This window comes from Megalops cyprinoides, chromosome 2 (assembly GCF_013368585.1).
Source record: "Megalops cyprinoides isolate fMegCyp1 chromosome 2, fMegCyp1.pri, whole genome shotgun sequence".
NCBI lineage: Eukaryota > Metazoa > Chordata > Actinopteri > Elopiformes > Megalopidae > Megalops > Megalops cyprinoides.
Genome location: NC_050584.1, coordinates 53572501 through 53599893, shown reverse-complemented (window position 1 = coordinate 53599893; position 27393 = coordinate 53572501). Strand labels below are relative to the sequence as shown.

Below are 27393 nucleotides of genomic sequence, written 5' to 3'. Positions count from 1 at the left end.
CCCTGGGCAGCATGTGAGTGATGGACAAGTGCTGAGTGTCTTGAAATAGAATCTGGGAGACTTCTAGAAACACTCACATGGACGCAAGATGGAGGAACTCTAGGTCAACTGAGCCACAGTCCCCTGAATATATCCACAGCTCTGTAAACTGAATCCCTACTGATTCTGGACCTGTTAGACACCCGGAGGGCCTGAGCAAGGGACGGCACTTTTAGTGTTCGGCTCGATCACAGTTAGGAAGACATATCTCACACAACATGATTCTGGTGTTTGATCTTTTTGTCTTCTCCCACATTCACTCCACAGAGGCATTGCACAACACTGCATCTCTTGGTTCTGAGCTGCAGGAAACTACACATGATGAGCAGACTGTCATCCTGGTGTCCCGTAAGCATCTCACAGCATTGCACTGATCATGTCATTCATACACACGGCAACCTCTTTTGTATTCTTACACAAGTCACAAAAACACTATGGAAGTACAGCCCAGACCCAGGTTAGTCATGCAGGCCATCAAATACAAATCAGCATGACAAAAAAGTGTCTTATTCTACTTTTCTATAAATTTGGAAAAAAAAAAAGCTCAAGCACTTTCAATAAAAGCTATCAACATGCTTCTATTTAAAAGAAAAGTCAGCCCTGAAAATACTCTTAGCTCTCAAGGTTGGGTCACCTTTGTGCCAACTGTTAAGCTACAACCGGCTCTTTGTACACACAGAGCACTTTGATTCATTCACAGAAAGCCGGCATTAACAGAATTGTCAGGCGTATATCTGCAGCTTCCGCCTAATGTAGAGACAGGTGTGAAGAGGTTTTCATATCGCAATCTTACAAACATTTATCTATTATGAATTCTGAGATTGAAAGCTCTTCTTCTAACTCACAAACAGATGATACATTAGATCACATGATCACAGTTCAGATAAGGAAGTTTCTTGCTTTGATCACAGAAATCTTTCCAAAGAAATTTTCCCAGCTTCTTAAAAGCTGTAAGAAACATACTAAATTTCTCCAAGACTTAAAAACAAGATCCTTGCAATTTTTCTACATTTTAGGTGAGTTTTTCACTATTGTTGAAGTCACTGAGAAAAACACAGGTAACATTGAAACATTTTGATTTGTAACAGCTGAGATCACACACCATCTGCTCCTGGGCAGGACAATTGTAACTATTCAGTTTTGCAACCTCAGAAACCTGGGAACTGCTATGTAATAAAGTAGTTTCAGTTTCATATTATTCCACACAAAAAAAAACTGATATACATGTATGTTTGACATGTACCATAGAAGAATGAAAGTGCATCGGTTCAAACATGTGCTCTGAACATTTCAGCAAGGAGGAAGTTCTATAATATGTTGTTTTTCTGACATGGTACCTTTGGAATTCAAGTTTTTAGCAAATTATTTCATAGAAAATGTGTAAAAAGTTTGGACGAGACAAAATCTAGTTATTCTGGAATAACTCCCCTCTACTGAAGACTTTAAAAACCAACCTGAACACTTGCATGTAATTTAAGGGAATTACAAAAATTGCTGATGTGACCACAGAATGCATATGAAGCAGCTGCACATAATATGCTTTTGTGCTCTATGAGTAAGTGGCATCGGGGAAAAGATTATCTGTAACACTGAAGAATCAGTGAAGAATCTACATTTGGATTCAAGACCAGTACTACATTTGAAGTCAACCAGTGCAGCTCTGGCAAATAGTAAACTCTGGAAAAAATAGTTCAGTTGGTTTGTACCTCCGTCACTTTTTTAAGAACTACAATACATTCTCATCAGGGCCACAACTATAGATTCCCACCATTGTCTAAATCAGCCAGTGGTTCTGATTAGCTTTTCCAAATGCCCATCAGAGAGTGCAGTCAATGCGGACAGACACATGATGTAAATTCATAAAATGGTGATAAATTCATAAAAGGATTAATGGGCAGGACTTTGATACACACAGGAACAGGAACTTAACTATCCTTTGGTAAAGGCATCACCCCTCTGTGAATCTACACCCCTGTTTGCTATGATACTGTTATAATCTTCAGATTCTGATAGTGGCATTATCCTTTCTGAATTGATTTAATATTATAATGTGTTTAAGCCACAGTAAGCAATACATGGCATACATTCAAGGCCATGAAGAATCAAAGGCTTTGAAACACTATCCTACATACTGTACACAACAATACAAACTACAGCGCGCTTGAAGGAAGTCCTTCCCTTAGTACTTTGTAAAGCAGAAAGTTTCAATGTGCACATCATGATGGTACATTAAATTTATCAGTTATATAAGTAGTTGTCCTCGTAATGGGAGATCAGTGCAAACTGAATTCACAACAGTGAAAATTGTACTAGTGAAGTGGCCTGCATTACTAGGGAAGATGTAGGTTGCTCAAAGGGCCTTGAAAGGTTATGTGTGGAGCCTTACTGCACTGTTTGGTACAGGTATCCCCTCTTATAGGCACTCAATGGGTAGAAAGTGGCCACAACAAACTTCCCATCAAATGTTCGTCCTGTCAGCAACCTCTGGGCTTCTTTGGAGTCACCAGCATTTGCATACTCAACAAAAACCTGCAATAAACACATTTTGTAGTGTATGAGTAAACAGAGTTAGGTTACTTCTGTATAATTCAAGTATACCGTGTTAGGTACTTTGCACTAGTATGTGCAAAGAAACACAAGCCTTCCCATTCTGTCAAGTAATATTATTAGTATTACTAAGAATAAGACTAATAATCATTTCTTTCCTCTGTAGATGACCTCACCTAGTAAAGACCTTAGTTTTCTTATTCTTAAGAATAAGAGCAGCATCTCTTTCCAGGATTTAAACCTGAAACCTTGCATTAACAAGCACAGCTCCATAACAACTGAATCACAACTCAAACAAGTAAAACGAAATGGAAAAAAGTGGATTACATGTATAATTAACAACATTCCTTTCCAGCAAAACAATACAAGGCAGTTTGTTTTCGGGAATCACTTTCCGGGCTTAATCTCTTCCTATGCTTAACATGCAGTGCTTGAAAGATTCTGGCTTTGTATTCAAAGAGGTGGATCAACAGATCAAGCAACAATGAATTTGTAGCCATGTTACCTGGCCTTTGCCTGGGTTTTCCTTTGGGATCAACAGGGAAACAACCGCCCCATACTTCTGGCATTCTTCTTTCATGTCCTCCACAATGTCTGCAAAAAATGAAAGGTCGGGCTTTTGATGGAGCCTTCCTGGGGCTGTTTGGCTGACCCAATCACAATCTATGCCTTCTTTTTAGGAGAAAACTTTTAGAACACACTGGTTGTGCAAACTACAAAAGAGACCTGAGGTCACAAGCTCTTTATCTTAACAAGGACAGCCATGCTAATGTTCCTTTCCTACAGAAAGGGTATTATTAATACAGCTATATAAGACCTTCTGCTACCCCACCTTCATACTCGTCTTCATTGTAGAGGTGACTGTCGTCAATAATGTTGAGCAGCCTGAGAACCGGTGTGGGTAGCATGACCAAGTCTTCAATATGAGGGGCTGAAAACACAGCAGAGAAATAGCACTACACTTCAAGCAGAACTGGTTATATGTCAAAGTAATACTTGTAACACAGTTGTATCAGGACTTCTCAAAAAAGATCATTCTGCATGAGGTGTAATCTGTACAAGAAGGTTGCTGTGAGGTCTATCGTCAAGTCAACACATACCGAAAGGAATACTGAAGAAGGGGCTGCACAAGGCTTTCTCAGCTGTGCTTCTCTGCTTGGGGTCGTTGTGGAGCATGCTGAAGGTGCAATGCAACAATAACACAAGGCAGCTTAGTTAGCAAAATATTGAAGAGTCAACCATTTCGGGAGGTTCATTTTCTTCTAAAGGAGATTAGTGTACATTACATGTAAACTGCAAAGTCATACTCTGACAGATTTACAGTGTTCAGAAGGCAGCGATAATGTTTTGATTTCTTACCTTTTAATAAGGTCTCGAAGGTGGTAGACTGGGATGGCAGGACAAACCACAATTTTACTAGTGAAGATATGGTCTATTATCGCAGAACTGTTATCCTGTAGAAACAAAGCACAAAACCCATTAACCAGACATTCAAAAACCATCTTCAATTTGTCCATCTCAGTAATTCTGAGTGCATGATTCTGTCTATCTGTTCATGCTAATCCAAAATAAACTTAACTGGCTACAGGATTAAGAAGGTAGTCGACTGTATTGGTGCCAAAAATAATACTGAGTGGCCTCAATAGTCTATTACATGTACGGTCATGAAAAGTCCTCCCTTATAATGGCTAACCACGGGTTTGTGTTAAATTCATTTAAAACAGTTGACCCTGTGTACTTGAAAAACTGTGAAATCCCTCATACAGTACTTGGATTCATATATTAACTCTTCCATACAGTAATTTAACTGCACTAACCTTCCATTCCTGAGAGCGAACAGTTTCTTTCAGTTTAATTCCTGAGAACATTTCCAGTAAAATGATTCCAAGACTCCACAGATCAATGGCTGAGGTACACCCAGAATCCCCCTCCAGCCCAGCTTGAGCCAGTGAGTTCTGCAGCTCTGCCTCGGGGGCACGGTAGCCATCCGTCTGGATGTATTTCACATCCTGTAAGCCAGAATGGACATGCAGTGACATGCCTACAAGCTCAAACCCAGGACCCATCAGAAGTATAACGATGGTGATTATGAGTGTCTTCCTGCTGAAGTGGAGGCATTACACTACATGTATTGTTTAGCAGATGCCCTTATCCAGAGTGATATACTCAACTTACATTGTACACACTGATATACTCATCTTATATTGTATACACATTGTACATACTGCTTGGTGTTTGGCTCAACGGTGCAACCTGCAACCTTTGTGTGCAAGTTCCTCACCACTACACCACCCTGCACCAATTATCTACTAAGTTAGACCCAGTGATCTAACACCTGAGGGACCCGATACTTTGAAATAACTGGATATGCTGTGATTGAACAGGAGTCCTGAAAAACACACCTGATTTCCCTCTTTGAAGCTGAGCCCAAAATCAATGAGTTTGAAGCACTCGTCATCAGGGCTCCAGAGGATGTTGCGAGGTTTTAGGTCAGCATGGACATAGCCTTCACGATGCAGGAAGGACAAGGCCTCCAAGACGTCCCGTGCACAGTGCTGGATAACCCACATGGAGTGGCCCTGGCTATTGGCCCTCACCAGCAGCTCTGATACGCTCACATCCAGTAGCTCCAGCAGCAGGCAGCGGGTTGACACACCCTGGCAGCTGTGATTGGTGAAAACTCCATACAATGTAACTAAAGAAGAAAAAAAAGCAGTATTAGTGGATCTAAAGCCTGAAAAAAGTTTCTACTAGGCAGAGGATTTTGTGACCTACCCCTAAGGAGAGCAATGGTTTGCAATATTCTAATCCTATGGTACTCATTACATTACTCTTCAAATAAACATCCATAATACATCTTAACATGACATACAACTTTTCTGAGCAAATCATTTCATCACATGAAGATTGATATGATTACAGATATTTTCATGTTAATGCAATCTAATGAACACAACACAACACTCCTCATACGTTTCATTTTGCAACTGTACCTGTACAAATCACGAAACCTAACTGTCGATAGATTGTATCAAGGGTCAAAGTAAACCTTAATATCTTATCTTATTCTGAACTGTTGTATAAACAAATAAAACATTCTTATATTGCAGTCTCTGGAGATTTTATAACTTGGTCATATACTCGAAACATTAGGGCCAACTTTGGAATGATGTTCCCCTCTCCGTTTACGAGTTACCTGGTTACAGTTTAGGATGAGAATGGTAAATGGCAAAGCCTTCCGAGAAGTACTAGATTTAACGCTTAGTTGATAAATACTTCAATCATAGACGGGAATGAGATGGGTTTATGGCCAGTCAGTTTTTGTATCTCTCAAGATACCTTCATATCATGACTTCAATGTACAGATTAAGCTTTCGAATAAATCGGAAAGGTATTCGAGCTAGCACATTGGCAAGTAATAGCATATTCATGTACTTGTTTACCACGGAATTTGTAAATGGAGCTGTTTGGTTATCTAGGTAGCTATAGTAAAATTACCCATAAACTGTGTCGATCCAGTTACATATTTGGATTACTCTACACCTGACATATGACAACCATAGTTAGCAAACTTGATAGATTCCTTACCGATGTTTTTGTGTCCTTGAATGTCTTCAAGCACGGTTCTCTCTTTGTGATACCCGTAATCTCCACCCTGTGCGTCCGCCTGAAACTCTTTCACTGCGGCTGAACTGGCCCGTCCAGAACTGACACGGTAAACCGAAGCCGAAACACCCTGCCCAAGCCGAGCCTGCACATTCCATATCTCTCCAAATATTTCAAATAACACAGGTTTCATCGTCTGGTCTACATTCCCCTGCGATGCTGCCATTGCTACGTTCACATCGGCGCAGAGTGTCGTACTGCTCGTTTCAGAACTGCGGCAGGCCATTACTCATGAACGTTAGCTGGGATCTTGCTACCTAAAAGATGAAAAGAAGCTAGCTAGGTACCTAGCCAGCCGCGTAGCTAGCTAACAGTCAGTAAAATACCAAAAAGACACGACTTTCCATTTCAGGAAGGCATCGATAAAATTCAGTAGTTCCACCGTGCAGCGATACATTGTAGTGTAGTCTCGCTGTTTACGGAATTAGTCTACGTAGCTCGCTAGCATACAACTACAAACACAACACGACCCAGCATTCCGAATCAGCAAACTGGCTAATGTTAATTATTTGTCAACAAGCTAATTGATATTAGCTAGACAGCAAACAGTCCACAGCTTATAGCAGCTTCAGCTCAACCCATCATCATAGCCAGCTGTAACTGACGTTAGCTAGCACGCCTAAAGTCGTTCGTTAGCTAGCTATTTCTTTGAAGTTGTCCAAAATCGAACACGATTCATTGTTTCATCTGAGTCCAGTACACTGGCCAGTCTTTTCTGACCAAGTAGAATATTTTGAATGTGTTCAGCCAGAAGCATAGAAGACGACCTATTGTTTAGGCGGCCATTTTTACGGAAGTGAATACCATAGAGTTAGAACTTAAAGTTTTTTTTCTTTAGCACTTGGAGGACTGTCCTGAGAACGGCAGATGGTGGCATTACTTTGGTCCAGTTCTGGGAGCAGTCGTAAATGAACACATAAGTGAGAATGCTGCAGCATCTATGACTGTATGTGAAATGTTTCTCTAGCGGTATGAGCTTTATTATTGTTGTTATTATTAATGGTGATGACAACAACAACAGTAGTAGTAGTAATAATAATAATGATATTAATAATAATAATAATCATGGTACTGGCATCAACTTATGTTAATGTATGATTGTCTGTGTGTGTGTGTGTGTATTTTTATTATATTAGCACTTCCATCTACCATGACCTTTTTTACATGTAACCCGGTTCTACTTAGATTTTTTTTTTTTAAATTTATTTAAGAAAAAGATGTTTCTGTTAAATGAATCCATTTGGTGTCATTTAACAGCTATAACAACAGAGAAAACATAAATTAAATATCATTTTGTACTACTCAGTTATCAGGTCTGGGTGCGACTCTGTTAAGTGAAGTTCCTTTAATCAATCTTAGACTATCTCTATAGTCTGATGTATTATGTGGATTAGTGGAAAGAACGGCGCTTTTGAATATTTATACATACAGGCACAAAAGATAAATAATGAATGATGTTTCTTTTACCAGTGGCTTCGATGAATACAGATAAGCTTTCAACTGGGTGCTGTTATATACATCAAAATGCCGTAGCAATGAGATTTTAACATTTTTAGTTATTTGTTCGTTTGTCTTTTTCTAACTGCCAAGCAGTTTTAAAGACTTCTGATTTTTCCTTGATAGAACAGTCCAGTTCATAGACTTGTTTGCCTGTATACTCATGGTATGTCCCGTACATACATAATGGCCACATTACTCTCTATTGCTTTCTTATCCAGAGTGTTTTCCGGTAATCATTAATGCGAGCAAAACGCAATTTCAAAAGTTAATTTCTGTGGAAATTACAACTCTATAAGTTGTTGCCTCCTGTCTATCTTCTTCTATATAGATGCATCTTTTATGTAACAAGGAAAAAAAGATATAACGTGACGAAAGACACTCAAATGCCAGTAGTAGTCCATTGATATTTCTAGACGTCATAGACTGTGCGCTCGAGGCAGACGTTGCCCTTAAACGCTGATCTAGGACCAGACTACCCAACCAAAATTATAACATTATTTATTACAAGATGAACCGCAGAGCTGGCCCCGGATCAGCGCTTAGGGATATCGTCTGCCTGAAGCCGTAAGTCATGCATGCGTAACATACCGGGCATTTGAAAGGGCGATCCTCTTTTGCTGAGCAAGAGCGCCACGTAAATGTGACTGACGTGGGAGGTTGATCTGGGGGCGGAGGCACCAGTTTTAAGACTAGAAACGCAAGTCGTGTCGGCACTACAGAAGACGGATTAGGCTGTAGGAGCATTATCCAAGGTACGTTTTAAATTCAACATTAATATACTTGGCTGGACTAGCTATGCATGCATTTCTTTGGTTCAGCAACAGAATGTTTAGCTAAGTTACGACTCAGGCCAACCGCACATTGCCAGCTGGCTGGCTATACGCATGATGACAATGGGATGTAGCTAGCTATGTTACTACCAGTGTAAATGTCTTTTTGAGTGCTTTCTACTTGTGCATGTGTTGGTAAGTCAACCAGCTGTTCAGTTTTAACATTTTAAGCAGCAGATATTTTAATGCAATATGCTGCGGTTTGTTTTTAATTAACACAACGCTGGCTAGCTAGCTAGCTGTATTGCTCTACAGTAGCAAGTTGTTAGCTAGTCAGTAGATGCTCGACATGGTTTCGCTGTCATGAATAGGGTGTAGCTGGCTAGCTAACTACGTGACGTCTAGGAATGCCAAGGTGTGTTTGCTGTCGGAATAATCTAGTCAGGTTCTGTGGTTTAGAATAGAATTGATTTATTTCCTGTTTGGCCAGTTCACAACTGCTACGGGTTTTTCCTCATACTTGTTCGCTGTTTAGCTAGTTGCCTGTTTGATAGCCTCGGCGTTAGCTGTCAGATCGTCATTGCATCTTGCCAACGTCTTAACGTTTAGCAAGCTAACCTTAGTTACTTCATCTCTCGAAACTACCTGTCCAGGTAATGATACTGTGAGTCTGGATGCGTGTCAATGTTTCTATGTTCGCTAGCTACGAAACGGCAAACATAGATTTAGCTAGGTAACAGCCAAGTTAGCTAACTGATTTATCAACTACCGGTAGTTGCGCTCGTTAATTTGACACTTAAATTTTAGTTCACTGATAAGATATAACCAGGAGGACACGTTGTCATTTGCGGTGGGGTTAAGCATATTTAACATGTATTGTAGTTAAATTTAAGCCAATGCCTCATCCCTCTTTCAGAAAGTGACTTAATACCTTGCTAGTTTACAGTCCACTCTAGCGTACAGAATGATTGTGGTCGGGTAGCGTTACATCCTTTAATGAATCAGTTGTTCCTTCGTTCTTTTTGCATGAGCTGATAGACCGTAGAGTTCGACACAGGACCATGGACACTGGCAAACTGGTGAAGAAGCTGGAAGAGGCTGGCCAGTCTCATCTCCTGCAGTTCTGGGATGATCTGAGCCCAGAGGAACAAGCCGAGATGATCAGTGATCTGGAAAGCATGGACTTCAATGAGATCAATGGCTTTTTCAAGAACGCCATGGAGGTGTCCAGCCACAGCAAGCAGGAGAGTGTGGACAGCAGAATGGAGCCAGTACCCAGAGAAGTGCTGGGGAGTGTCACCCGTGACAGAGAGCTGCTCAAAGGGTGGGAAAAAGAAGGTTAGTTGTCTCTTGTGCTGCCTGTCAAATATTCTCCTCCTTTAGGCAACACTGAGGGACAGGGAAATATTGACAGTTTTTATTGTGTGCAATATAACATAATAGACAATTATATTGTATGGAACTATGTTCTCACTTACAAGAAAAGAAAAAAAAAATTACCGAAAACTGATGTAATGTTCTAGGTTTTCATTTCAAGAGTCTCCTCCTAGCAGAGAAACTAGCACCACCCATATGTAATTGATTACAGATTTTAACTGTCATAGTCTAATGCGTGGGAGAAAAAAGTAATCTTGTTGGTAATAAAGAGACAAAGGTGTCCCTTCTGACGCAGTAACACAGAGAATCGTCTGTGGTGAGGAAATGGTCTGAGGGGTCCTGGAGTTTAAACTGTGCATGCTGCAGTGTTCAGAAGCAGTGGCCCTTGGTGGGTGTCAAGGGGGTGGGCTGGAAGCATCTGGTTCTGTTTAGGGGTGACGCAAGCAGGGCTCATGCAGTGATTCATGAGGGTATCCAGCTGTTTGTCAAATCCTCATCACCCCCCAAGCGCTCAGATTGCCCAAGATACACCCCCCTCCCCCCATTCTGTAAGTTACAGAGATACCCCCCTGGTTTTGTGTGTGCTCTGGCAACAGAGTGACTCATTATCAACAGTTTATGTAAGTAGATGTCATAGTAATTTATGGGTGGTAACCTCAGTTGTTAGATAGGGAGAAGTCTTAAATGGACTATGGATTATTGGGTTGCTCATGCAATTTCTAGCTATATCAGTCTTGTCTGATGGACTGTATGAAATTTCTTGAAAACAATACATGAAAATCCTTTTCTAATTCTCTCTTGTATGTGTTTTTCTGATATTCTGACTTTCATTTTGCTAATAATCAGCAATGTATATTTACCATTTGCTGTAATCAGCTGAAATAAATTCCTAAAACAAATATCTTGAATTTGATGGATTATTTCACAAACAGTGGTGTTTATGGAGAGTTAGTTAGGGAACAGTCGTAGAGTTACGTGGAGAATATACTCATCTCTTTACCTGTGCCACGTTTGAATTAAAAAACATACTCTTTGTTATCCGGTTCAGCTACGGTACATGTTCACTAAACACAAATCATTAAAGTGCAGCAAATATCTGCTCTACCACTGCCATAATCTTCAGTGTTATCATATATTATGTGGAAAACTAAAAAAGAAAAAAAAAAAAAAAAAGAATTGAGTCACCACATGAACACCAAACGTTCTCTGCACTGGTGTGGTTAATGAGATAATGCATTAATTTACTATATATTACTCCAGAGTCCTTGACTTTCAGGAACATTGTGTTAGCTAACATTTAGAATTAAACAATATTCTGAATGTCAATGCCATTGAAATTAATGCATTTCTGACAGCCCTTGACTGAATTTTGGTAAGTGCACTTTTAGAACTAGTCTCCTTATTTTTCCCTGCAGGTCTCCTTCATATTTCTCAAAGCAAGGTGGCTGTTCTTCTTCTGGCTGGCGGTCAGGGGACCAGGCTGGGAGTTTCATACCCCAAAGGAATGTATGATGTTGGACTGCCGTCCCACAAAACCCTCTTTCAGATTCAGGCGGAGCGGATCCTGAAGCTAGAACAACTTGCTGCACAGCAACGCACGTGTTGTATACCCTGGTGAGTTGTCTGTGTTGTCAAAGTCAACACATTACAATTCAAGTTCTCCTGTGAACGTCCTTACAGTGTCTCCCTTTGGTACTGAGTATTAAAATTGTAGAACTCCAGTTATTTATAGACTTGGACCTTTTAAACGTCTGACCTTTTAGAGAATAGTATTCTCTTAATTTAACTTGGCTTGTTGAAAAAGCAGAATGTGCCACAATCACACAAAAACGATCCATGCACAGACATGTATGCCAGTGAGGGCAGTCTGAGAAGACCATACAGTTTTACACTACAGAGAGGTAGTGACATTCTGTCTTTGCATTTTTATGGTTCTGCACAGTGATAGAATTCTGACTTTTCAAAATAATAGTTTTCTACCTTTAGTGATGCCCAGACCATTATTATAGGTTAAATATTGCAACCCAAGCAGTGTGGGAATTTTTATATTCAATGATGTTAACCAGAGCTTTAACAGTGAAATCAGAATAATGCTGCACTTAATTGAATAACTCATTATATTTGTGCTGTGTTTATTAGGTACATAATGACCAGTGGCCGAACAATGGAATCTACCAAAGAGTTCTTTTCCCAGCACAATTACTTTGGCCTGAGCAAGGAAAATGTCATATTCTTCCAACAAGGCATGCTACCAGCCATGGACTACAATGGGAAAATTATCCTGGAAAGTAAAGGCAAACTCGCCATGGCACCAGGTAGTTTCCTGATTTCTTTAGCATAAGTCAGACAGCTTTGCGTGTGGCTACATGATTGAAATGCACATTCGCTCACAACTGAGTGAACTTTTAAGAAAAGGAAAATCTGTTTTCAGATGGAAATGGAGGTCTGTACAGAGCACTGGGGAATCAGAAGATTGTGGAAGATATGGAGCAGAGAGGGATTGCGTACCTTCATGTGTACTGTGTGGACAATATCCTAGTGAAGGTTGCGGACCCCACGTTCATTGGTTTCTGTGTACAGAAAGGAGCGGACTGCGGAGCAAAGGTCAGTCACAGGCATAAATGCCGAAAGGTGCACTCCATATGCCTCTCTAGGCGCATGTCACACAACTGAACAGTAGATGGCAGTAGAGTTCTTAGAATTGTTTTGAAGGAACTTCAAATTTGAGGAAAGGACTGCCAGGTCCTGGTTTTTATATATATATATATATATATATATATATATATATATATATATATATATATATATATATATATACACATATATATGATTTATTATATATATATATCAGGGAATGAGTCATTGTAGATTTAAAACTACAGTTTTGAAAAAGGTGAACATTTTGAAAGATGAAAGCTTTTTGGACACCTTATCATTCTTCTCCACTGTAATCCATTTTTACTGAGTTTTATTGAGACAGTGGGGGGCAACTACTGGGGTGGCAGTGTTTTGTTTATTTTCAATGTCAGAAACTCTAAACATGTTTTGCACATGGATTGCACTGAAACCACATGGCCCCCAATGTGAATGTTTGCTCTTGGGGAAAAGTATCAGGTAACATGCAGTTGTGTTTTAATCTTGAGTTTCCACTGAATACACACTCACTGAAACATCATATTTATATATATTTATATATATAATATGATGTGTGTGTATGCATATATGAAATTTTTAGCATTTCTTTAAAGGGTACAGTTATTCAGAAGGAAATTTCCACTGTCCCAGAAAATGAACTGCTGACCAACGTGATAGATGTAAATATGAAAAAAAAAGAAAAAGTTACACCGGAACATTGCACACAGACTTTATATATAGCGATTGTCTGAGCACAAAAATTCTCACAGGATTCCCATGTTATCATCCACATCCTGTTTGTGGTAAATGCTGGTTATGGATGTCCCTGTGGACGTCATATTAGCAGTGGCATTGTAAGTGGCTTTGAAGGTCTATGGCTGGCTTCATAGGCCTACTTATCCCTGTATGGTCATTCAGGGTGGCTGCAGTAATTCACTGGTGTAGGTGGAAGCGGAAGAGCATGCCCAGCCCAGTCTCTTGTGTGTCTGTGCCAGGATGTGTTGATGTCTAAGGAGCTGCTGGACAGGGTGAATGCCTCATCCGCTCTCTGGAGGAAACGTTTCCGTTGGTTGGTTCGTTGGTTGGTTGGTCACGCCCAGACTTCTGATTAAGCTAGGAGCTGAAGTGGCAGTTAGCAGGCATTATTTCCCCTTATTTCTCTGGTTTTTGGTATTTGGAACCTCTGTGATAAGATCTCATGAAAACTGAACTGTATTTTTTGTCATTAGATAAATATTTCAGTCTTTTACATCTGTGTAATTGACTTTATTATTTATTTGGCAAGTCATTTTATAGTGCCCATAAAATAAAGCAAGTATACTGGTCCTCTCCACTCAGAGATGTGAAAGTTATCTTTTGGGAGCTGGTTATTTTTCTGTCAGATTATTTAGGAAATGTTCTGGTGTCTGGTCAAAGTGGATGTCATATTACCTATTTTTTTACATTCAAAAAGAGCATAAGCAGCCATAAAATGAGTGCTAGGTGGAGTCCAGTTGTAGTAGAGGGCACTGCAATTGGTCTTATGTTTACTTGTAATTTCCTGAGGTTTCCAATCAGTGACTAATGTTCCACACACACAAATAAAGATGTGGTCTGTAAATATGAGTAACCTGCCTTTATATTTAAGGCTTCTTAGGGATTTCAAAAGTCCACAAGGATCAGATGAATGCATTGTGCATGACAAATGCATGTGGAGAACACTGAGGAGTATTATATGAAAATTTGGACCCTGCAGCCTGTGAGAAATTGTAAAGCGTTCAGCTCATGCGGTGTCCCCTTTTGAAACCCATCAGCAGCAGCACAGTTTTTCATTTGTAACCTGCAGATGAGTAGAAGACTAAAACATGAGTAGACATTTATTCCCTGCCAACTGCAGGCAGAAAGCATTTAAGATGGCTGAGGTTGATGAGGTCCATCTTGGTCCTGGCATGCCCAGTCTCACTCTCCAGGGGCGGTAAGCATTGTCCTTGTGTTTTTTAACAGGTTGTGGAGAAGACCAACCCTACAGAGGCAGTAGGTGTGGTCTGTAAGGTGGACGGGCGATACCAGGTGGTGGAGTACAGCGAGATTACCCTGGCAACCGCTGAAAAGCGCAGCGCAGATGGCCGGCTAATGTTCAATGCGGGAAACGTGGCCAACCACTTCTTCACACTGACCTTTCTCAAAGACGTTGTTAAGTAAGTGACAGAAACATTTTTGCTTGAATTAATTAAATGAAAGCCAGGATGTGTTTTAGACTGAGCATTTTTTGTAGTTCTAAATTAGGAATGTTTGTGTGTGTGTATGTTACGGAGAGGTATTTTTGTGCTAAAAAGCATCTTTTTGTTGTTAAGAACATCTTACCCCCCGTAATAAATTCTGAGGATCTCTCATGGAAATATGGATGTAATCTGCATGTTTGTGATGAAGTACAGTGAGCATGTTAATGATTTCTTTATTTCCCCCTGTCTGTCTGCTCTCTCTCATCAGCATTTATGAACCCCAGTTGCAGCACCATGTTGCACAGAAGAAAATCCCTTTCGTGAACACACAAGGACAGTTAATCAAGCCGGACAAACCAAATGGGATTAAAATGGAAAAATTTGTCTTCGACATCTTCCAGTTTGCCAAGTGAGTGCAGTCATTTTCCACCCTGGTTTAGCATATGTGCTTCTGGCAGGCTGCACTTCCCCTTTAACCCAAAGAGGATTCTTACAAAGTCAAAGGGCAGTCTTGGCTCTAGTTACAGGTCCAGTGATAGAGGCAGTGATGATAAGAACTTCTAAATATTTATGTAAATATTTTTACATAGTGCCTTTGATTATGAGGCTGATGGCAATCCGTTATGTATAATGTGAATCAAAGTTTGAACTGAAATGTAATGGGTGGAAGATGATATATGACTAGTGTTTTTTGATGAGGATTGGGTCATCTTTATGCATTTTATTAATTTTGTCTTACTAAAAATCCTTACTAAAAACAGATAAGTTAGATGTAGCGGTGTAGTCAGTATTTATGAATAAGGTGAGTCAGGGAAAGAAAAAGAGGCATGGGAGAAAATTAACATGTCATATTTGAATTCTGCTATAGTTATTTTTGCTCATCAAATTATATCACACTATGGGTTGGAATTGTGGTGTAACTGGGAAGGAATGGAGACTTATGGAATTATGGAGTATTCCCCAATTATGCAAGTGTGGTGGAAATTATATGAATAGGATTGGTTTGAAATTGAATTAATCTCAACAGTAACTCAGATCTTCCTTCCATCCTGCCTCATCATTGCATAAGTCTAGTGTGAATAAAGGCAAAAGAACCCTTTGTGTTCTTTTAGTAGTCTTCATGCTGCGTCGGTTTTGCCCGAAGTGGCTTCTGATTGTTCCCTTTAATGCCCTGTTGTCCTGTCCCTGTCAGGAAGTTTGTGGTGTACGAGGTCTTGAGGGAGGACGAGTTCTCGCCCCTGAAGAACGCTGACAGCCAGGACGGGAAGGACAACCCCACCACCGCCCGCCACGCCCTCATGTCACTGCACCACCGCTGGGTCCTGAACGCCGGCGGGCACTTCGTCGACGAGAACGGCACCAGGGTGCCCGCCATCCCCAGGTGAGCACCCTGTACCCTCTGTCCAAGCACTCTGCGCACACCCCTCCCAAACCGGGCGTCAACCAGGTCCTCGCTTTTGCCTGTGAGCACAGGTATCTCCAGAGTAACCTGTGGGTACAGCATTCCCATGGTCCCGGTAGCTCACATGCTGTCTGTAGATGGACAAGCGGAGAGATGTCTTGGCAGAAAGTCATCAACGAAAACCCTACTCAGATGGGAACCTTTCACACAGTCACTAAACAGTTTTCCTCTTCGTTTATTCATTTATGTTTTGTTTTTATGTCATTATGTCATTTGTCTTTTGAATGCCATTGTAACTTTTTTGTTTGAGATGAAGTGAACACCCAGAAAATGTATACAGTGCATTGGTAGGCACTGCTTATGAATGATGTAGCCAAGTCAGACATTCATGTTTTAGAATGTTTTTAACATAGCTCATTTGTCATAACATAAATGTGTTGTTTACTGCTACTCTCTAAAGCCTTTTGAAGATGCTAAGAGTGGTGTGTTGAATGTCATGAGAAGCACAAATCATGCAGTCATTTTCGGCAAGGATATGTCTGCTGAAAAGTCCAGATCTGATGAATATTTTGAAGTATATAGTTCTAATTACATCTCCATGATTGTAGTGTAATTAACCTAATCTTGTAAAGTACAGCAAGCCCTTTCAGGGCTTATTAAGAAGCATTTTTATGCTAGAACGTGGCCCAGATCAGTCTGGTAATGCCACATGTGCCAGTGATCCCATAACGCAGTGCAGTAAATCAAGCAGTTGGGAGGCATTTATAAGCAATGATTTATACAGCTGTGAAGTCCTGTGTGTACTTGCATTGTGTAATCTAGTGCACTTTTTAGCATATAAATATTATTGAAGAGCATATTGTAGGTCTGTATCATATGATTTCATTCATGTTACACAGCGTTATGGGCATTTTATTTAGTTATGTAATTGCATTGTGCTCATGAATGCTGTATTTATGCGTAAATATTTTTGTATAAAGGTTTTATTTTTTTTTTTTTTTTTTGCTAACAGTCTTCACACCTCACCTTTGTACACGGTGAACAATAAGGAAAGGAAGCTTATGCCAGAATCAGTCCCTTTATCCCTTGGCACGTGGTGGTCACTTTGTTGTGCATAACGCCATCCTCTCATGCTCCACGTCATCCTTTGGTTATTATTAACAGCGTTTGTCCCTGTGCAATATTTCTAGAAATGGACCTGCAGGGAGTGTCACACCTGATGTCAACCAGAAGTAAATATTTTCTGTGTTGTATGTAGTGCATGGTGGTGGGGCTTTTGCTTCTCTTCACAGTTAGTCATTCTAGCACCTCTTCGTAGAATGCAAGTCTCAGGCTGATGTGCAAGGTTATATCAGCACTTTGCAAAAGTTGCTATAGACTTTTCACTGGCTGGTTTTCACTGGTAGCTACTAACAGAAGGAATGGAGTGCATGCTGGGAAACTGCTGAGCATGATTACGATCTGATATTTTCATTTATGATTGAAAGTAGAAATGAGCAAGATTCATGTCGGTGCAAATCAGTGGTGTTTCTTTTCCCTTTTTCCTATATGAGTATTTTCAAACATCAGAATAATAATCTTTAAAATCAGTTAGACAATTGCTTTCTGAATGTTAAAATTTCCAAATGAATAGACATGATAATAACTCAATAAAGCATTTTTTATTATGCGAAACCGATGTTTAAAATTTTATGTTTGAATTTTGCCTCAGCGTTTTTTCTAACTTTTCCTGGCCAGATCAATACATCATTTTTTCTCTCAGATTTTTTCTCTCAGAGTATTTGCAGTTCTCTTAATTGAAGACAATGTATGGGTCATCTAGTGATTACTCATTCTCCTTTCACTTTAGCCTGAAGGATGGAACTGACCTACCAATCAAATGTGAGATCTCTCCACTGGTCTCATATGGAGGGGAAGTAAGTGGGAAAAATATTAATATCTTAATTAGGTCCTGCAGAATTTGATGTCAGAAGAATACAGTAACAGAAATGCTCATGAGATATGTAAACAAGGATCAGTATTACCCGTTCTACAGAGCAGCTCCTCCTATGTCAATACACATTTATAAATACTGTTGTAAACTGACATATACTGACTAGGCAAAAATCAGCTCTCCATATCTTTGGTATTTGTTGTTACATTCCTTTGCCTCATGGTGTTACTCAATCAAACCAAGCATTCCAAGTTGGGTTCTGCATTTTTAAGTTCAAGCAAAATCATTCAGCATTTTGTGTGAATACAAGTTAATTGCTCTAGAGTGTTTGGTATTTTTTTAGCTTTAGTTTAAAGTTTTCCATGCATGTTTTGGTGGACATTGTGAAGTTTGTTGTCCCTGACTACAGGTGTGAGAAAATCTCATGTCCAGCTTGTGCATATTTCACATCTGTGTTGCAGGGCCTGGAGAAGCTGGTGCAAGACCGCGAGCTTCGCCCGAACTTGATAATCGACCTGAGAGGTGTTCATGAGCTGGTGAAGAACGGAATATGAAGAGGATGAAGAGGATGACCAAAGACCCAGTGAAACATTCCCTCTCTCCATCTCTTTGCCTTCCTCCTGAGGGGGAAAACTGTGATCTTCTTGTGCAATAAAATGAAGGAAGGAAGCCTCCTCTGGCTGATTGAATGATGCGGTTTAAAGATCAAGCTATTTATTTTGCTAAGACTTATTTTTGTATCGATGTAGAATGGTGAAATTAGCTTCTCCTTCATTTTAAAGAGTAATTTGTACATAAACATTTGGCATAGGTACGGTGGTTTTAATAAAATAAGATTCTAATTATTAACATATTTAATCAAGACACGTCAGAAAGTTATTTAATATACCAGGGCAAATCTCAAATATTAATATTCTGTCAAATCTGCCTCAGTTTATAATGCTTGGCACTGTTTTTGTTTCGGGCTTTTGCTTTGTTTTTTCATTTAATTTGTAAAACTGTCCTTTTGGAACAACGATGAGATGATTTTCATTAAACGGACAAATAACTTCTCCCAGTGAACTTGTTTGATCGGTGTGTTTTTTGCATTAGAGACTCAGGCCTGTTGAATCAGAGTTTCCAGTGCATGGTTTATGAGGGAGTTTAAGATGGGCTGGGGCCTGGTAATCTGCTGCAGCCATTCAGGAAATCTGCTCTGTGGCTCCTCACAACCAACCCCTCCATCTTCTCACTTATGAAAAATTTTTATCCACTCTCACCGGTGTTCACCAGAATGTACTCTTCAGCACACAGAGCTTCAGGGTATTTTATACTGAATGCGACAGTGCCAGCTTTACACTTTTCTATGTTGTGAGGACATTTGTCTATTAGCAGTTGTGTTATGGTGACCCAAATTATTATTACATTACATATTACATTATCGTCATTCAGCAGCCACTCTTATCCAGAATGACTTACATAGGTTACAGTTTCACACGTTATCCACATACAGATATTTACTGAGGCAATTGAGGGTTAAGCACTTTGCCCAAGGGTAAAGCAGTAGTGCCCCAGCGGGAAATTGAGCCACAGACCTTTTGGTTACGAATCCTGCTCTTTTACCACTATGCTATACTGCTATCTTGTAATTGGTCTCTGAACTTGTGCAGGCTTCAAGACCACAGTATTGTGCACCTAAAATGGCACGAGTGTGTTTGATGTATTTACAGACATCCAATTAAAGATGCTATAAAGCAATCAAAGGTAAATGAGAAGTAATTTAAGGTATAATACGCAGTTGAATGTTGACATACTGTAGCCCTTGCTGACTACTATTGCTGTACTCCACCTTGCATTTGTCATGCATTCTGGGAGTATAGCACACTGTAAGGAAAGGGTACCATAGTAAATTATGGCATAGAATTGGCCTTTTTTTCTTCAAAATACAGACAAAAGTCAGATCCAAATGTAGTTGATAAAGTCCTGTTTTTGTTCAACTGCAGTGGTGTTTGTGAAAAATGCAAATGAAGGTATATAGAACTACCAGCTGGTATTGATGTGGTCTCCATCCATCTGGGAAGCCAGCTCTGTAATTATCTGTCAGAGAGAGGGAGCAGTCTAGTAAATGTCTGTCACATGTTCCTCTGTGGCCCTCCACCCAAGCCCACTGTAATATGCAATGTCTTAAAATGTATTGCAGTCTGTTGCAGGAATGTGAGTGTTTATTTCCCATATTGACCCATTTAAAGTCAAGAGATTTTTTCAGGTATGATATCTGAGAATGCAGGTGGTTCATGACTTCCTGCTCTCTCTTGAAATTGCACATTTTCAAACTTTAATCAGAAAAGGTGTCATGAGGTAAAGGAAATCTCAATGAATCAGAGGGATTGAAGCTCTGTTTTAAGACAAGAAGCCACATTTCACCAGCTGTCTCAGTGAATGGCCTACTTCTATTAAAGAACGATGAATGGGAGTTTGAGCATGGTGTTGAACCAGAACAGACAGACTTCTTAACCAGTTAATAGTGTTTCTGAGAAGGGTCAGAGGCCAGCAGTTAAATATGACATGGAACGTAAATACTTCCTCAGGGTTGTAATTAGTTTGTCACCTAGCAGCTGTTATTGTAAAGAAAATAGTATGCACAAAGTTTATATGGTGAGTACATTTACCTACAATTTCATGTCAGTGGGTAAACGGATTGAGTAGCAAAAAAAGCATTGAAAATAAAGATGTATTTTAAATGATGTGAGGTGAGCCATGAATGTTTATTGGCCTGTATAATAATATAATGCATTGTATTATATTATATTATATTATATTATATTATATTACAATACAATGAAATTCATAATGATAGTTGTAATAATAATAATAATAATAACAATAATAATAATACAGTCCAAAATGTATATTATATAGGCCTATGGATCTCTGTCCTGCAATAAAGATGGACTGGTTCTTTTTGTACCTCAGTTCCTCTTGGGAAAAACCTTGGACATTGCAGTATTTGTTCCACTTCAAGCTGTCATTTCTTTCAGTTTTACAGGGGGCTTGTGCTTTGTCTCTAATTCCAGCTGCCCACTCCTCACTGGACAGTGACTCAGTGTGGAATGCTGCCGGGAGGTCCTGGAATTCAACATGTCCTCAAGGAAGCCCCCTGAGGTGCAAAGCACAGGTCAGGACCAAATGACCTTGCAGTAATGTGCTCTCTGTATTAAGGTTTTAATGTGCTCTCTGTATTAAGGTATTAGGGATTCTTCATGTCCTTTTAGAAATGCTTTGTAAATATATTTTCCAGTTTACATGCTTTGACAGCTATGGTTTACAAATGAATCATAATCCAAATCCAAAATTTACATTTGATAATTTGTGTTAATTTATCTTCAGAGATCTTTAAGAGTTATGTTTTTTTATCTCCACTGATAATTCTGCTAGAGCTGAATGTTGAAAACAGACCTTGAAGACAAAGAAAGGTAACCAAAAAATCCAAATAACGAAAGAAGTGTTCAGGTGTTTTTATTATTATTATCATTATTATTGCACAGTAAGGGTTAAAAACTCAATCCTTTCACGTGAATTACTTCTGCTGTGAATTAAGAGTCTTTTCAGAATCCCCCAGGCTGTTAAAAAAAGAGAAGTTCTCTACTGCCATGATTGGTCACTGGAGTCTGTCTTAATTGAAACCTTATGTATGGCCTGTGGAATTCTGGGACTTTGGCATCTTCCCAAGAATCCTCAGAATGTTCCCTTTTTTTCCTTCGTTTTTCTTTTTTTTTTTTGCAGGGGTGTCTTACCTCAGCCCTCTCTCTGCCTCAGAAAGAACTCGGAAAAGGCTCGGATTCTGCCTCCCGCTCGCTGTCACTAACAGCCTGGATTACAGACTTTCCTGGGCAAATGGTTTGAAAGCAGCGACCCTTTTAAAGTAAGTTCTCTATCTCTCTCTCTTTTTCTCTATAACAACAGCTGGAAGAGGGTATCTCAACTTGCTTTGGTTGTTTTTTGGAAGAAAATTTTGGATATACATTCATAATTCAGAAAAAGGTGACAAGCTTCTGTCTAGTCTTTTGTCTTACTTCTGGTAATCAGTTTCATGCTGGGTGCATTTTTATTGTTCCTAGTCTTGTGGGAAACCCTCATTTTTCTTTCTTTCGTTGCTGTTTGCATGGCAGGCTAGAATAGAGGATAGCAGAGAGACATGATGCCTTCTGTAAGTTGAGGTTGGATCCACAGTGTTAGAGGCATTCATGGAAACTAGCTGCTTCAGATCCATTGTATTATGGGACAAAGGGATTCCTCATTTTGGTCAATATGTCTGCACCAGTATGATAACAAATCACAATTTTTCTACACATGATCTTTGTAGAACATTACTTTGATTTGAAAGTAAAGACATCAGACATTAGGTGCTTTACTTTACTCGTATATATATCCATATACTCGTATATATCCAATGATAGATGCAAGTCCCACAATTCTTCATTGTTTGTGCAATTACTTTATAAGTATAATTATAATTCATTATTATTATATTTTATATAATTTTACTAAATTATAATTATAACATTATATATACACACATTATATTTTAATACTTTTAAAGCCCAATGGACATACTGAAGAATTTTTCTGGTTAACGTACCCTTGCTTATTATGTTAAAATCTAATATAGCACAATGTAGCTAGTAACTAAAACATTCTGCAACACTTAAAAAAGGCAAAGTACAGCTATTATTCTCTAAAATTTCAGGCTTCATGCTGGTGTTCTTGATTCTTAGTAAACACAAATGGAAGGTATTGTCCATTAAAGTATTTTTACAATCATGTGCCATTCTAAGAGTTTGTGCAGAACCTCCCTGTTATTCGAACATAATTATAGAACTATAAAGAACTATATAGTATGTTCTTCAAGATTTTATACCAAAATATTTCCATTCCCCAGATGGCAGTAATTTCATTGAAAGTATTTTTGCATATGATTATTAATAGTAACAAATGTTACTGCATGAATAGTGACTATATCATTGGATGTATTACTCCCCCCACATTCTGGTGAAAAGGAAAAAAATACACAAAAATCAGGAAGCACATATCAATTATATTTGTCACTATAGTTAAATAAAAGGTAACACATACATTTCAGGACATCCAAGCACTGTTTTGTTTCTGATTTGTTTAGTTTTGTTTTTCATCCACTCCAATAACTTGCCCGGAAGCTCATGCTTTCCTAATGTTGACTTCCTTGACTTAATGCTTGGATGTACACAGTACCATGCCTTGTTTTCTCGGCAGCACTCTTACTTTATATAATCAACCCCTCATTGGTGCCTCTGTTCTCATATCTGAAAGTATTAAAGGTCCTTAGCATTTACTTTTACCACCATGGCTGATTTTCTCAGGCTAACTCACCTACTTTAGCACATAGAAGGTGTTGCAAGTCCTTAGGAATGTACTTTTACAAATTGAGTTGCTGATTGTAATTTATTGTAATTTATAATGTTTTTTTATGTTTTAAATGTTTACATAACATTTTTACAGATGATGGAATCCTGTGCTCTAAAAATGTATGTTTGCATGGTGTTAAGTGAAGAAAATGTCCTTCTACAGGCCTCTGAAGGCCATAGCTCCAACCAAACGGTTCTCTGGATTTATTCAACAAAATAATGGGCATAGTCATTTACAAACTTTGACTTGTTTCTGTGAAAGATAATAAATAAGATAAGAAAGATAAGAAATAAATTTCTTTCTTCGGTATGTTTGTTTTCTATTCTACCGTTGAAGCTTCTCTGAGCTTCTCTCAGCCACTTTTTCCAAGGGCAAAGGAATTATTTTCCATTTTTTTCCCCCACTTGTCTCTGGGTTGTCTGGTTTTCCAATTCCCTCTGAATACGCACTTTCTCCAGCACAGAAAGTGTAATTGTAAAAATGTGGCATGCCAAATACCTTTTCATCCTTTTTATTGATTAACTGCATGGTAATGAGATTTTGGCTGCATATGTGTAAAGTTTTGTAAAACATTTGACTACTAGAATAATTCCTGTACATATGATCATGCCCTCTTTGTGGCTCAGATCATTTCAAAGTGTCCTTATGTGCTTTATTTTTTATCATTGTTGTTTTGATATAACTGTGTAGCTACTGCAGCTTGGTTCTGCTGTTAAGTGTTCATGGACAAAAGGTGCTATGGTAAAAGCACAGCTGATTCAGTGAGGGCAAGACCATATGGCATATGACCTCCATACCATTCAGAGGGATTTTTTTTTAGCTGGGCATAGTTCGTGACCTTGCTGCTGTGAATAGCCAGGGATGAACTCTCCATGGTCTCAACATGTGCTTTGAATTATCAAAGGTATGCTCGACAGATTGCCCCGCACCCCCCCGGAGCTAGCCAAGGGAAGCCTCAGCTTTGACAGGTTCAGCTGTTGCTTTCACAGGGGTCTTTGTTTTGACAGCCTGGGTGATCCACATTTACCTGCCTCTGCAGTCTGCTCTAAATGGTATCATCAAATGTTACATGTGCTCACCCAGAATCATACTTCACTACTTGCATCTGTTGCCTCAGTTACCTTCGGTGGGAGAATGTTGAGGGGTTTTTTGCGAATAGTTTAAATTTACTAACAGTCTAAACATAATTCAGAGTGGAGGCTGCTCTCTTTTTCTAACTTCTCAGTAATTGCCTCACACTTTTAAAAAATGGCACAAAAAGAGTTTCAAGCCTTGTGGGCAGATCAATAAAACGGCTTTTAAGATGTCTTCAACATGGCGGCTCGTCTCTGCCGTCCAGCTGCCTGGCTGTGTAGCGAGTGGGAACAGATTACAGGGCTGATATGGAGACTGAGGAACCATGTCATTTCAATTAGCAGTCCACCCTTATGAGGCATGCGTCCTTCACATAGTGGCAGACAGTTCAGGAATACATGTCATAATTACAAACCGCACCAAAAAAGTGTGTAATTTTGACTTATGTTTCAAAACAATATAGGCACTCAGGTCCCATTACCTTCCATTTAATGGCATCCCACTGTTATTTAGATCAATTCACTTTGGCAGTCAAAAACAGAGGGATATTCCCTCACTTTGCAACAGCCTGTACTGTTTTTATAAACAGTCACATACCAAAACATCAGTTAAAATACCACATTTGACTTACACACGCCCTTGAACTGTAACCCATCCTCAACCAAAAACCTCTCTTAAACAATTTCATAATGGCTAAATAACAAAAATCATGAATGCAAACAATAGTCTATATTCATACTCTCACATTTACCACTAGACCTAACCTGCATCTCTCTGTTTATCTGACCAGTTAATGAAGACAGACACTTTGTGGTAGCCAGTGACCATTGTTATTCTTCTCTTGTTGGAATAGTAGATTCCAATAATGGGATTGTTTTCTTTGATCCCAGATTGCATTAAAAAACAAGTGACAGCTGGTCAACATTCCCTAAGAACCAAGAGAGGGGTTATAGCAGGACACTGGATACATTGGCAGAAGCCTGCATTTTACATGTGGCCTGGGTAGTGTTCCAGCATCCTTGACTAGGGACAAACTTGCATGATTAATGCTTCTGACCTCCTTCATTCAGTCTTATCATGCATTCTGAGCATCTTTCCTAACTTGTATGTCATTGTGAATGTTGTTCATGACGGTAGATTTACCAGATCGGGGTTCCCGCAAACTAACATTATTTAAAAAGCCTAGTCAATATAATTGTGCAGTGTGAGAAATGTTGCAGTGCGCTTGTAACCAGCCACAAAATGTGAAATGCCTTTGCATCGTCAGCTAAATAGCTTTCTTTCTGGGGAACAATGCAGCAAATGCTCTAAAATATATTCAAATTGTAAATTGAGGTTGTGGCTGGAAAGTCTACAGAGATTGCAGGTGAAAAGGCACTATTCTTGGTGTCCCTCACGGTTCCATTTTAGGTGCAACACTATCATATTAATTTCCTTCTGCACATCCCTAATTACACCTCTGCAAATTCTTGTAGAACTGATTCAGCAATGTGTCCTACACTTTTTTCCAGAAAGGGACCACCTTCCTTTCTTCTCCTGCTTCATCTTGCCTTTCCCTTGCTCATCTTGTATATGATATCATTTGTGACTAAATATTATCATGTGGCTTCTGCACTGTATTGTTTATATCCCCAGTGTAGCCTAACCAAAGAGAGCAGAATTATTATTATAATTCTGATTGTACAGGAAAAGACAGAACCATCCTGGGGGCTGTTACCCACTTGAACTGCTTGTGTTTATATATGTCCTGCAATGTCAATAAATTGGAAAAGGACAGAAGAATAGCATGTAAATAAATTGAATGAAATTTCCACATACTGTGCCAAATCCCATTTAATTTAAGCCTTTGGTCACGAAACGTTTGTCAGAGAATATCGGAAAAGGGGCACATTATTTTATAAAGAGTATATTGTTTTGATTGTTTAAATCTCCAAATGTATCTTTTGTCTGATTTCCTTGTTAATAGCAAATAGGTAATCAATAGTAATTTTGATAGATGTGGTATTGTTGAAATGGATCTCTGTTACATACAGATAGAGGTCTTTTAGGAATAATAAACTCAATCTGTTCTTTACCACATCTGAATTTTAATTAGTTTTCTTTTTCAGAAATGACCTCAAAATACATCTACTTGTTATTACCAGTCATTGACCTAATTATATTTGTTTACCTAAGCAACACAAATGTTTTTATCAGAGGCGCCATTTCCAGAGAAACCTACCCCTCAATAATAATTCAAGTCAATCTTGCTGGAAAGACATATGTTCCTAATTACTCCTTTCCTTTATGGTGGCCAGTATTATTATTTTTGATTCAAGGCAGTACACGGCATTTGCTTTTTGTCTCCAAGGTCTAAGTAATTTTAAATGTCTGTGCTTTTCTTCAAAATGTTTCAGACTTTGTGTGCATTATGGGTTGTGCACTGTTGTTGCCAGCCTGCTGAGCACCCACATTTTCTGTATCTCAGACCCCATCATTCAGAGTATAACATCATTACCTGTTAAAGCCCTTACTATCTCAGTATTTTTTTAATCTGTTGTGGGCTGTGTAATTATGCATCACTGTATCTCACTCTGTTCTTCTATTTGGTAAATTGGTTGTCGGGAGAAGGATTGTTGTAGTACCGCTGACTTGCATGGGGGGCAGTCTAATTATTCTTACATTAGTTCAAAGAATTTAGCTGAAATTGTTTGTTTGATGGCAAGCTGAATCAGGTGGATATATTTTCCCAAGCTATTGACTTGTTTGTCTAAGTGATTTGAGGTAGGATGTGGATGCAGGTTGGGTCGCGGTGATGAATGAAGGCTGTCATGAAGGCCTTGGTGAGCC

The 27393-nt window shown here is 39.1% G+C and overlaps 3 protein-coding genes across 10 annotated transcripts in view; 2 read left to right on the top strand and 1 right to left on the bottom strand.

The window, feature by feature from the left end:
- Positions 1-1423: 1423 nt before the first annotated feature.
- On the bottom strand, positions 1424-7018 carry uhmk1 (U2AF homology motif (UHM) kinase 1). Its single transcript, XM_036522072.1, has 8 exons — positions 6175-7018; positions 4989-5281; positions 4404-4595; positions 3946-4040; positions 3687-3763; positions 3419-3517; positions 3092-3180; positions 1424-2568 (listed from the first exon to the last, which is right to left on the bottom strand). The coding sequence occupies exons 1-8, from the start codon at positions 6476-6478 to the stop codon at positions 2422-2424; spliced, it is 1296 nt and encodes a 431-aa protein (XP_036377965.1). The 5' UTR covers positions 6479-7018; the 3' UTR covers positions 1424-2421.
- Positions 7019-8433: 1415 nt separating this feature from the next.
- Positions 8434-19131, top strand: uap1 (UDP-N-acetylglucosamine pyrophosphorylase 1). 6 transcript variants are annotated; one of them, XM_036522308.1, is made up of 11 exons: positions 8434-8504; positions 9561-9860; positions 11315-11513; positions 12039-12214; positions 12331-12503; positions 14517-14710; positions 15003-15143; positions 15927-16115; positions 17327-17368; positions 17986-18052; positions 18531-19131. In XM_036522308.1, the coding sequence occupies exons 2-11, from the start codon at positions 9584-9586 to the stop codon at positions 18621-18623; spliced, it is 1551 nt and encodes a 516-aa protein (XP_036378201.1). In that variant the 5' UTR covers positions 8434-8504; positions 9561-9583; the 3' UTR covers positions 18624-19131. The 6 variants fall into 6 exon arrangements, with proteins under 6 accessions (XP_036378201.1, XP_036378206.1, XP_036378204.1 ...); XM_036522311.1 differs by having other exon boundaries at positions 8447-8504; positions 9554-9860; XM_036522309.1 differs by having other exon boundaries at positions 8482-8504; positions 9528-9860.
- A 2712-nt stretch (positions 19132-21843) lies between these two features.
- The window catches only part of ddr2a (discoidin domain receptor tyrosine kinase 2a), a 37082-nt gene continuing 31532 nt past the window's right edge, over positions 21844-27393 (top strand). For all 3 annotated transcript variants that reach the window (XM_036520911.1, XM_036520909.1, XM_036520908.1), the window contains exon 1: positions 21844-21970. The gene's annotated coding sequence lies outside the window, so the exon portion shown is untranslated. The remainder of the gene's footprint in view (positions 21971-27393) is intronic.

Coding starts and splice junctions, on each gene's coding strand:
- uhmk1 (XM_036522072.1), bottom strand. CDS start 6,478: ATGGCCTGCCGCAGTTCTGAAACGAGCAGTACGACACTCTGCGCCGAT. Junction 4,596..4,988: donor GCTTCAAAGAGGGAAATCAG/GTGTGTTTTTCA, acceptor TCTGGCTTACAG/GATGTGAAATACATCCAGAC. Junction 2,569..3,091: donor AAAACCCAGGCAAAGGCCAG/GTAACATGGCTA, acceptor TGTTTATTGCAG/GTTTTTGTTGAGTATGCAAA.
- uap1 (XM_036522308.1), top strand. CDS start 9,584: ATGGACACTGGCAAACTGGTGAAGAAGCTGGAAGAGGCTGGCCAGTCT. Junction 11,514..12,038: donor CGCACGTGTTGTATACCCTG/GTGAGTTGTCTG, acceptor TGTGTTTATTAG/GTACATAATGACCAGTGGCC. Junction 12,504..14,516: donor GAGCGGACTGCGGAGCAAAG/GTCAGTCACAGG, acceptor GTTTTTTAACAG/GTTGTGGAGAAGACCAACCC.